The 12,541-nt window shown below is 37.0% G+C and overlaps 1 protein-coding gene across 7 annotated transcripts in view; it reads right to left on the minus strand.

Annotated features, from left to right (window-relative positions):
- The window catches only part of RYR2 (ryanodine receptor 2), a 424,514-nt gene that overhangs the window by 210,777 nt on the left and 201,196 nt on the right, over positions 1-12,541 (minus strand). For all 7 annotated transcript variants that reach the window (XM_063328961.1, XM_063328960.1, XM_063328958.1 and 4 more), the window contains 4 exons: positions 7,332-7,496; positions 5,699-5,820; positions 2,554-2,737; positions 1,710-1,845 (listed from right to left, as the gene is read on the minus strand). In XM_063328961.1, the coding sequence (XP_063185031.1) occupies positions 1,710-1,845; positions 2,554-2,737; positions 5,699-5,820; positions 7,332-7,496 (607 nt within the window). The remainder of the gene's footprint in view (positions 1-1,709; positions 1,846-2,553; positions 2,738-5,698; positions 5,821-7,331; positions 7,497-12,541) is intronic.

Raw genomic sequence — 12,541 nt, forward strand, 5'->3', positions numbered from 1 at the left:
AACCTACTTTGACTATGGAACAGCTCTGTAACGGTACTACATACAGAACTCCTGCCTCAGTTACTTCAATTTGCTGTTGGGTAGTAAGGAGAGTTTGTATGAAGTGAGGCATGCCATTAAAATTTTATTTTGTGTGTCTGAATTTGGAGGAATGCAAGTGTTCAGTAAGCTGTGCACACATGAAGTACTGATGAATATTTTGAACAAAGGTCAGATCCCACTGCTCTTAATTTAGGAACTAGCATTGGTAGAGTCTTTTTATCTAAATTTCTGTCTGTATCTGTTCCTCTGAGTGAATGGGAGATAACACCTTCTATTTGCCTTGCCTTTATTACAGAAATTTCCGACAGAACACTTATTAATAGTTCTAATTATTCGGATTACTAATCATAAATGGCACAAAATAACTCCAAGATAATAGCTTTGTTTTCCAAACATGAATTAAAAGACTCATAATAAATAAGGTTCAATGCCATACACTGAGTAGCAAAGAGAAAACGAAGTATTTTAAGTACCAATAATAAATAAGCACTGAATAAAGAATGGGTCCTATAGAAAAACTAGTATGTGATCATGTTTCACAACACATACCCACAAAAGAACCAATTAATAATATACACACTACATCCGTCTGGGCAATTGCTAACCACTTGACTCACTTCATTTTACAAACTCAGTATTCAGTCGTGGAGTTTTTAATGGAATCGATGTACAACAACATCATTCGTACACCTTTTCAATACTAGATTTTTCAGGAGTGAGACTGAGTATAAATGATACATTAAATGCTTTATGTTTTACCGGAAAGTAAGATAAAAATCCTGCATGAGGACTTCATCCAAACTCAAGTTTTTGCCAAAACACAAGCAAGTTTAAAGGCAATCAGGCCCCCACATTAGAGCTGGTGTGTTACAGAAAGCAAGCAGCACAGGCTTGTATGCAGCCTGCACAAAGGACTGCTCAATGACAGGGACACATCCTCAGTCACTTAAGGTCAATGTCAACGTTATTATTTAGTCTTCCTTATGGCACTGAGAAAGCCTCATGACAGAGGAGCAAGGAACTGACAAAATGGTCTTTTAGGCAGTAAACTTTCCTTTTGCAGAAAATTAACAACTCAGCAGGAGTGAACGTGCAGGCAGCTATAGTTGTGGATTAATAATCCTATATAACCCTATAATAATGAATAACCCTACATAATGAGTCATAGTAGAACATAAATAACATATGCAATTCAAATTGGTAAGCAAACAAATCGGTCGATTAAATGCTACTGCCTAAACAGAAATTTCACCAGGACACCAACTAACACTTAGATACCTACAGAAGGTATTATGAGATTTTCAGTGACTGGAGGTGGACAAGACCTTCATGATATACTGCATCTAAAAGAGCATACCTTTCTATGGCACACTGTATCCTAGTATAATGCTGGAATCACTGATCATTACTGACTAATAAGAGGGCTCTTGATTATAGAAGCTTTAGAGTCAAGCTGCAGTTCTGCAGCCAGATGCATGAAAAATCATAGACTTCTACAAAACTGACCTCGATGTCATGGCTCCTAAACACAGGAATGAAATTGTTTAATTTGTATTCTAGGTTTCTACACAGTGGAAATTCTTCTATACTAAAACAGATATGTGTTTCTTTTCATCTGACTATGATTTTGAGCTGAAACAATCCAAGTAACCCATAATATGTCTTACCTAGTAATTCATACAAAGAATTCAAAATAGATTTCCATGCTTCTCCAGCTTCCTTCCCAGCTACGTCTGCAAAATGAGCCGCACTGCTGTATACATTCAAGCGATCAATACATTCAAGAACAAGGTTGATCATACCCTAAAAATGGAAAGGCTCAGATTGTCAGAGAAAAAAAAAAAGTATTGTTTAGGCGCAAACACATAAGATTTTCAGAAATATAAGAAAATAAAACATGAAAGGCAGGATATGCAAGACACAAGAATATATACACAGAGTCAGACTCCACTTGTCAAACAAGCAATCCCTATAGAAAAGTTTTCCTTGACTGTGATAATAAAAATTTACCTTTTAGGATGGGCAAAATAAAACAAAAAATAAGCAGTATTCCAGACATAATTCTAGGCAAGTTTCTATTTTGTAAGGCATTTAGGCATCTGACTAAGTATAGGCAACTATCATTACCAGAGAAATAACAGACAGTATTAAACAAAATATTTAAAGCACACTTATTAAACCAAAACATCTTTCTGCATCAAGAGATTAAAGCAGAAGAAACTAATTCACACATAAGGAGTAAATTATGGTTAGAATTCAGACAAAAATTCATATCAATATCTAATTTTTTTTGAAAAGGAAAAGGAAGTAAGGCCCTAAATGTATTTCTTTAAATATACTGGAAAATCAACAGATCTAAAGAGATTATTCATGTAGCAAATAGTTTGACTCTTACAGGACAAAAAACCCACTGCAAACATACTCCAGATTAGACATCAACACTACAGACACTCTGAAAGAATACTTGCAGACAATACGGTAGAAAATCAGGAGTAAAACTGAGAGAAGTACCTCTTCCTGGAAGAGGTTCTGCCGATTTTTCAGTGCTCGGAGCCTGTTTTGTTTGTCTTCATGCTCCAAATGTTCATCGGGGGGGTGAAAGTAGCCAATCAAGTCCTGAAGGCTCAGACTGACTGACTCAATAGGCAAATCGATGGTGGAAGACTTTGCTTTCTTGCTGAGAGCATCAAGGCCCCTATAAGAAGATGTAAAGTCTCCTGAGTATTGGAAATCAATTTATGTTATCATTTAAACTCTTCATTGGTTTAAAAGCAAAGTTTGTTTAGATGCCAAAGCTCTATTCATTTTCTGACAGCTATGTAACATCTCAAAAATTATTTATGTCTGCCCCATTCTCCACTTAATGATCCACCCCTCCCTTCCCAAACATAAACTGGAAGCATGATAATATTGTTTCTCTTAATTTTTTTTTGAAATCCAGAAAACACATTTTAATATTCTACCTACGCCTTTAGCACTATCAGAGGCAGACCACAGAAGTTATTGTAAACCTGTTCAAAGCATCATGAAGCTGGAATGGACAGAAGTCAAAGAACCAGTCCTACGGTGCCGAAGAGGGCCCAGCTAGTCCATACAGGCTCTCAAGCATCTCTCTAACCTGTTCTTAAGCCATCTTCAGTGCTAGAAGATCCAGCTCTTCCACACACTTTGTCCCAGCACTTCATTAGCCTTTTTGTTTCCCTGATACACAATTTAAGCTTGGCCTTGCTACAGTCTATGACCATGGCTTCCCTCAAGGTGGGGGTCAGACCGTTCTCATCCATGTTGCCCCTGTCCCTTGCTTAGCTGAATCCTCAACAAACCCCAAAATCCAATTTTTCCTCAGTGCTGTGCTTTTCCAACCGCTGATATACCTTTCTCCTCCATTGAAACCTCATCTTTCTTGAAATGCGGCTGCTGCAGCTGAGACCTCACCAGTGCCACAGAGCAAGTGGAAGGCAAGGGCTCTCCCTCGCACCTCCCTGGCTCCCCTCAGGAAGGCGGCGGGGCACTGCCAGAGGCCCGCCAGAACCTTCTGGAAGGAGCAGGAGAGGCCATGAGGGGCAGAGAAACCAGGGGTGCCGAGGGCCTGCGAACATAGTGCCCATCCTCAGGGAGGAGGGAAAATATCCGGAGGATCCTGAAACTCTGCAGAAGCCAGCCAGGGCCCTGAAGCGCCGGGAGAGGAGCAGGCCTGAAGGGAAGGTCCCACCCCGGTGGCATGCGGCGGGGGAGAGCGGGAGGAGGGGACTTATTTGACACTTTTGACTCATTCTCAATTCTGCCATTGTAAAAAGGCTTTTTTCCTAGTATATTTTTGAGTAAAACCCAGCTGTGTAGCAAAGAGGCCCTTTTCGTTTTCACCAGTGTGCTCCATTTACGCTGACCTAAAGACCACTGAGCTTCAGCTGGCAGAGGAGTCCGCCGTGTCCACACGGGCACCCTCCCAGCCCCGCGCTCAGCTCCCTCTTCTCTGTCGTTGGAGGCACCAAAGGTCACCGGCAACCCGACCCATGACCGTCCTCGCCAGTCCCCTCTGCCGAGCCACACAGCACCCTGCTCGCACCCAGGATTCCTCTCCAGGCCACGATATGGAGCAGAAGCCCCATTTTATACTCCGCTTTTTGGGGCATTAAGACAACACTGATAAGTGGAGGGTTTTTTGGCGGGGAGGGAAGGAAACATTGTTGAGTTGGTTTTTAACTGACATGTCATTTTGTATTTTCATTTCAAATGGTGAACTTGGGCTGGAAAACTTCTAAGTTTAGGAAACATTATGAATTCATATGAATATTTACTGCCAAAGAATAAAAATCTCTTAGAATAAATAATGCAATGTTTCAAAAAGATAGCTACAAAAGTTATCTTTAAAACTTCATTTTTATTGTGAGCACGTTATCTGAAGTGCAATTTTTCTACTGACTTCATGGGAAAGAACTGGGGCACGCACTTATGAGAATAATTGTGATCCTCTCCAATTCAGCTTTTTCTTCTTGGAGTAACAGTCTGCCAAAACTAAACTGTTAAACACTACCTTGGACTCCCTGTTCACTCTGCAAAATTCTCCACTATAATTTAGCAGTACCTTCCTTTGTGAAACCTTATCATTAAATTGCCTTTCTCTGTCCTTATATTTTATGGCATTCTTAGGAGCTTCTAAGAAAATGTATTATTTACAAAGTGACCTAGGCCTTGCGTTTCTTTTGTATTTAAGTGTCTCCTGACAGGTTTTTTTTTCTCCTCTGTTATTTAAGTACCTGGGAAATGTTTTTCAACAAATTGACATGTCTGTGTCTCCATCTGTACACTGATTTAAGACATGGTTGCTTCAGGTCACCATCTCCGACATTGTCTTCTCTTGTGACAAATGATTTCCTATGAAATTCTTATCAATCCATATAGTCTTATTGCATATCATCATTTTTCTAATGTCAGCTACGCTGATGAGAAAGGCCTTTCATCAGTTACTGAAGTCACAAACATTTGAGAATTAGCATTCTATCAGTGTTATTTAGGAGGACATTTGGAGTAGGAAAGTAAATAGAAATTGCATAAATCCGGCAGTATTTTTAGATGGATAACATACTATAAAATAAAACATATGTTGCAAAATATTAAAGAAATAAGTACCAGTAAAAGGGATCAAATAACGAAAGTGCAATGGGAGGGTAGAAAGATGGTGTAATTTCAGACTTTTAAGAAAAACTTTTTCTTGAGACTATGCACTTCTTCAGTATAGTTGTGTCTTTTGCAGTTATCTCCTTCTTCCAGGTTTTTCAAGAAAGGACACTTTTAAAAACCATACTTAGAAAAGAAAGAGCTAAATGATGCACTGCATGACTTGCAGCATATTTTGACAAGGAAAAAAATCTCTCTTTTATGGTTTGTTTGCATTTTCAGTACGTTTATGCATTCAAATCAAGGTTCAACAATAAAGTAATATTAGAAGATAGAGAAAAGAAACTGACCGATACCTTTCAAGGTACCTCTCTGATAGTAACATATACAGAATTGGCATAAAGGCTGGTTTGAGAAGTATTCATCTGTTTTTTTTCTGAGGGCTAAGTTGTTCACTGTTGTGTTAATGACCACTTTGAATCAAATAAAAGAGGGACAAAAAAAGAAAAGGGATGAAAAGATCATTTTAAAAGCACACCTTATAAACCTGTTGAAAAGGAAGACTGTACTACGGATGACACGTGCTGTACGGGATTCTTCATTCTGAGATCTGGACAATGTTAAACCATCATCCATGTGACCTTCATGATGCATTATTGCCTGCAATACAAAAATAAAAAGCAGCCACTGCAAAATGAAATGTTCTTCACAAGTAAGAAATATAAAAACTCACATAGTAAGGTAGGCTAGGAAATCCATTTAAGAACAGGTAATCCCATGTTGTACTTTGTGTCCAAAGGACATGCCTATACTGAGCAAACAGGTTCAGTGCCATAATAATCTCAAAGCCATAGCTTCTGTAAACAATATACCTTATAAAAAATAATTTAAAAAATCAAAAATCTAAGGGTTTTTTTTGTGCTGTTTGGTTTTTTCAACCTTAAAAATTAGTCCCCTTACACAGCAACAGATCCCTAAAGTACGGACATATTCAAAACAGGTATTCTCTACTAGTCATGATTTCCAAGGATGTTACTGGCCGCCTTCTCTGACTATGCCTTGAGTCACTACCAATAACTTAATAACATTTTTGCATGTTTAGTTATCATGACTCCGAAGGTATTCAATCCAATCTACCTAAATATTTTAAACTCTTTTAGGTAAAAATATTTTTTTCATATGTACACACACACAAACAAACTCTTTATATTACTTACATAACCAAATTATTCAATAATGTATCTTATTTTGAATTATTTTAGAATTATTTAAGAATTACAATTATTGTTAGTATTACAATCACTGAAGTTTTACATTTACATAAAAACTTTCCTAAATATATATTATTTTAATATAAAATGCATATAGAATATTATGTGTGTGCATATAGATGCACACATATATATGATACAGATATATATGTGTGTGTGTGTATAAAATTATAAGGCATGTCCTTCCAAGTATACCAGATTTTGCTCTAGCTTTGTAGTTCTGGCATATAAAACAGTCATAGAAAATACTATGTTGTGGATAAACATCACATTTTCTTTTATTTTTTAAAAGAAGGGTAAAACATTTTTTCCTTGCTGAGAAATAATTTCCCACAAATCTATACATCTACAATAACCACTAACGCAAATGTAGCTTCTGGAAAATGTGGTAGGTCATAAAAAGAATCTTTTTCCTTCTTTATTATGCTGAGGTAGCATTCTGCTTGGCCGTGGTTATTCTTTAAAAGAAGAAATCCCTCAGGGCTCAGGACTTGATCATTCCAGCCCAAAAGGTAACATGCTCACAACATGGAAAGAAAAGACTTGAACTAAAAGCCTCCTCAACCCAAACCACGGCACAAAGGAATTTTAGCATATTCTACAGGCTATTACTAATATTTTAGTTTGACATCAAGTATATATATATATCCAGATTTTGCGATGATTGTGGGTTACTGTCTACAGGGTAACACATGCACTTTGTTTGGCTTTCAGTTTAAAAATTCAGTACACCACCTAAGTTTTCAATATGTGACTAAAAAAACCAAAACCCTTTCCACAAAGACATGCTTAAAATATTTGAAAGACAGAAATCAGCTGTCTCCTGTAGTTCCCTTCATTTTCCCCTCCTTTGCCCTATCATACTGTGAGTGAATGAAATGCATTCCTCTTTAGTCTTACCTTCCGCTGCACAGAACCCATTCTTACAGACTTTGCATCAGCTGATTGGTACGTGAGCCACAAGCCTGTATCTGCATGTTGTATGAAGCATATTGAATCCCCATATTTTATTTCAGGCGCTCCCATTCCATCCACCTCTTTTCTTGTCCCTATGTCCAACTTTTCCTGAAGAACGAAAAAAAATGTATGCAAGAACAATAAGCAACATGTTAATATTTGCACAAAATATTAAATACTAGGCAATTGTCCCAAAAGGGACCTAAAAGAATATTTGAGATCCTTCTTTAATTAACTGATTAAAAAATGGCAGAAGTGTAACTTCTGGTTAAACGTTTAGGGAAAAGATGGAGAGAGAGATCCCATCCACACAAAAAACTGGTTTATTACACCAGGAAAACCGGTTGTGTTCATTTCACCTGCCTAGGAAAGAACTAGGATCATAACTGACAGTACCTGTCATTATTGAAACATAAAAGCTTACAAGAAAACAAATTCATTGAATGCCCTAGCTGAACCTCCAGCAGCTTTTCCTTGGGGATTTTGCTTTTTTTCCCACCCTGGAAAAGTTGAGCACCTCCCTACAATTTATTGCCAACTGTCACAGAGAGATGGCCTTTAACCTGTCACTGCCCGTTACTGCCCAACAATGGGCTCAGTATTTCCTGAGAAAAGAAATCCATTTCTGTGTGTTTGTGACTGGCCTGTTGACATGCTGTAGAAGAAGAATGGCATGACCACACGTCAGTACAGTTGGTGTCTTATACTGACAGCAGCAGTCGTTTCAGGAGAGGAAATTCAGTATCCCAACCAATATTATAGTTTGTAACTATAATTTGAGGTGTTCCACAATATCCAGCTCTTCTAAGAACCAACTCCTTCCCCACAGACATCAGGTTATAAGACAAACAGCCTATGCATCCTGGTTCATGGCAGATCATCTATTTAATCTCTCCAAATTTATATGGTTCGACTAACTGATATACCTTGTCTGCCTGCACTACTTGTTAAATCCAAAGGTAAGTATGGAAAAAACATGTTACAAAGGATCAGTGTATATATCTAGTTAATTGTAGGAAGGATGTTAATGTAGTCATGCCCAAAATTTCTCAGGGGACTTAGACCTTCACAGCAAGTTGGATCTGCCTGTTCCTGAGGCTGTCACCACTATCTCCATTTCAGATAAAAATCTTCTCCATGGAGAGTAACCAAAACCCCTTTGACTTATTAATTCTGATTCAACTGATCACATTATTGACATAGAAAATATTCATAATTTTTCTGGGAGGAGAGTGAATACATCACAATTGTTACAGTCGAATCTGAGACTACCGTAATACTGCAGTTGCCGGTTTGCTCTCCCTTTCACAGCTTGAACGGTGCAGGCAAGTTCATTGGTGCAGTAACTCCCTGTGTTCTGCTTCTATGGATGCTCACATGCGCCCAAAGAAGAAGCTGCTTAGCTTTCACCACTGCTCAAAAAACCACCTGTGCAAATTGCAGGCCTATTCTAGGCCATATGTTCAGAGTGCAAGACGATCCCCTTAACAAAACACAGCCTCAACCTTCTCCGCTTCTCCTGATCAGCAGTAGAGGACAAGCCACTTCTTCGGTTCCTCAGGGTAATGTTACAAATACTGTGACCAAAACTTCTAAATGTTCTATTCTACTACAAGCAGGAAAGATTAGAAGAATGATTACACCATACACATGTGCCTTCACAATTGGAGGAGACAACTTCACAATAAAAAATGACAAAGACTGGGTTTTTGAAATGAACAGAAAACAATCTCTAATTTACTAAAGGATTTTTTTAAAGCATTGATTAAGTAAAAGGAGATGTCATGTAGCTAGATTTTCACCTTACAATTATGAATGCATTTTGAAACACTTAAAAAACCCACACACACCTCAGGTGAAATTCTTATTATTACTTTTCATAACATTAAGCTTCCAGATATAATATATTGAACAATTCAGATTATTAAACTGTTTCTGGATACAGATGTTAATTTCACTATCTTGTAAATGCCTGATTCCTTAAGTGCTGAAATGTTTATTAAAATCTCATGCATTGATACATAGTAATAACTGATTTATTAATCCATCTGATGCAAATTACTGAGTTATTGTGTGCTTCTATTTCATTAGTAGTTCATTATTTTGCTCATATCGTTTCTTTAAATCTTGTATTCAATTCTTTCAAAAGCTAGCACAAATAACCTCAACGTAGTAACAGTTGGAAATTGAAAAGCTACTTGTAATAGGACATTGCACACAAATGATGATTCAGGAAAAAAATAAATTAGGTCCTGCTATCATGTGAAGAAATGGCAGTCTGATTTCAAGCTCCAGTCTTTTGAATTCTCTTCGTAACTAGAATTAGCATGACCCTGTGCAAACATACTGTGCTTTTACATTGTAAGTTTTTCTTTTTTTCAAAGTCTTCCTCCTCGCAAGACTTTTCAAAGTCTTCCTCCTGATTTCTTAAGATATGAATATATGAATTCACAAATTTTCTCATAAAGCACTATCAATAACATGAGGGATTATTAATTTAAAATATTATTCCGTACTTTTTCTTTAAATCTACTGACTCTAACAGAAAACAAAGGGGTTTGATATTGAAATCTTCATTCCAATTAGAATTAACGTTAAATTTACTTAGCATAGAAATTGCAGTGCCAACAATTTGCCAAACAAGATCTTTGTCCTCAGCTACATAAGTACACTGACCCTACTGTTCATGTAGGTTTAGAGCCCAGACTGAATTCAATCACATTCAGTTGAGCTCTTTCCTGCAAAATAAACATAGCAGCCAGGAGAGCATACAGTATGTCATGGTTTGGATTAAATATAGGAGAGAAATGGAAAGGTAGGGGATGGTGTGGGCGCAGCAGGCATCACAGCATTCACTTGGGAGCTTCAAGACATTGAGCTTTTTTGGGGAGTAAACAAGAACCACAAATTGTTTATTAAGGGAAAGGTTTGAACGGAGTACTGGATTCATGCCAACAAACAGCAGGTAGTTGAGAAACATCAAATGAATCAGTCTCATTATCTACTCTAAAATAGTTCATCAGTGAAAATCAGGACCTGAGAAACAGCAGAAATCACCATGTCACCATTTAATAATTGCATATCGGTATAGACATTATGCAATGCAAGTTTCCAGCCCACTACACTCTTACCATAACCTGTCACTACATAACCATCTGCTAATTCTTCCTACAGCATGTTTACAAATAAAAGCTTCGGCTTTATTTGCAGTCTAGGCCCATTCTCAGACCATCAGTTGTTTCTAAATAAAGATCAAAAATCTTCATTCACTACACTTGAACAAACCGAAACAGATGTTTTTTGCAACAACTTATAAGCTACCTCAGTAATGCAAAGCAACAAGAACGCATTGGAAACAAACAAGTTTATTGAACAATACGCCAGATTTTCCTCAGAAGAATGTGCTCTTTATGAACAGTTCATGAACATCATGAACCATCATGAACATGATTGGCTGTTTACAAACAGACAATCTTCCCACATTTGTTGCGGGATAAATGGAAAAAATAATTTTAAATCATTTTATCTTAACGTTGAAAAAAATTATTCTGTGAAAACTCACCTTAATTATGTTATTTCACTTTAATGTTTCTGTTTAATTCCTTATAACATTCTGAAATGGATTCCCATGATTAAGGCTTGTCCTTTCAATTTTATCTCTTGTCATCTGACCCAACCTATCCCTTCTGTGGCACACTTTCAGGACTCATATTCTAGCAGATCTCATTGACTGGAAGAAGGTAATTCATGACTGCTTTTTCATCTGACATTAGTACATTTCCTATGAAATTTTATTAAGAAACAGGTGAAGATATAAAAATACAAGCCATAGAATTTGATTAAAATTTATGTATTTCCACTGGAAAGGACTGGGGACAGGAAAAGCAGACTTTGTGCTGAATGTATAAACTTTTCTAAATTAGCAAAATTACCTTATTTCAGTAAAAAAGCGATATTAAGCTCATGCTTTTTATCAAAAAGAATCAATATTTAGCAAATGCAAGAGCGAAAAAAAGATCCAGAGAATTTAATCACTACAAACTCAAGTCTATAAAAAGAGCTTTGTTTGGGGAATAAATTGTAGGTATCTGTGGACATCCTGTGCTTAGCGAAGTGAGATTACAATAGAGAAATAAGGATTTTCTGAATTGCCTGAAAAACTAATATAATTCTCATTTAATGATAATTATTAGGGCAATATATAATAACCAGAGGATAAAGCCCAATTCCCAGAAAAACAAATAATGAAAAGACTGTTAGCTCTTCAGAATACCCGTGCCTTCTGAGTGCTGTTTGGCTTGTGATGTTTTTAAGCTTTCACATTTCTTTATTTTGCTGATATTAAAAGAATTTTAACATGTAAGAAGATTCTGATCTAATTTTTAAATTTCCATACCAGAATGTTTTGGTTTGGGGGGGGGGGGGGGGGGCGGGGTGGGTGAAAAGCAAACACATGTGTGTAGCATTTACATTTGTATCTGAATCTTTAGATTTACAGGGGGATACATTTTCAATATTTTCTCTGCAAACATGAAAGCTGCTTCTCATTTGGAAACTGAAATTGTCATCTATGCATCCTGAAGCAACTGAGTCTTTAACACTGCAAATAAGGGTATTCTTCCCCCATATCTGGTTTTGCCTACTTAGATCTATCTTATCTACAGCACAACTAGTGAGATCTTCATAATTTTCCCTTCTACTACTTTTCAGGTAGTGGAAGGAAGAATTAAGACTATGGCAAAAAATGACTTTAATTGATATAAGAAAGATCTAGCCACTTGACATACTCCCAACTATTAACATATTCAGGTATTGCACTCTGTATTCAACAGAGAAGATTAGGTGCTGCCTCTTATCCAGGAGTAATTGTTTTGGGCTAACTACACGCAACAACAAAAGTGAAAGGTTGGATGGTTTGTCCATACATGCTAGAAGTAAAAGAGACCCCTAAAGCTGCTTATCTTCTCTACAGAAGCTTTTCTAGGACTGTTATAATTTTAAAATATTTAATTAATGCTCTTTTCCAGAGAGGGAAGGCACCTAAAAATTTTTAATGTCTGTATCCTAATGAAGTAAAACATTACAGTCCTTTAAGAAGTCCTAAGCAGGAGACTGGATTCATCCTCAGCAATGAAGAGCAAAGCATTTACTCC

Source organism: Chroicocephalus ridibundus, chromosome 3, assembly GCF_963924245.1.
Source record: "Chroicocephalus ridibundus chromosome 3, bChrRid1.1, whole genome shotgun sequence".
Taxonomy (NCBI): domain Eukaryota; kingdom Metazoa; phylum Chordata; class Aves; order Charadriiformes; family Laridae; genus Chroicocephalus; species Chroicocephalus ridibundus.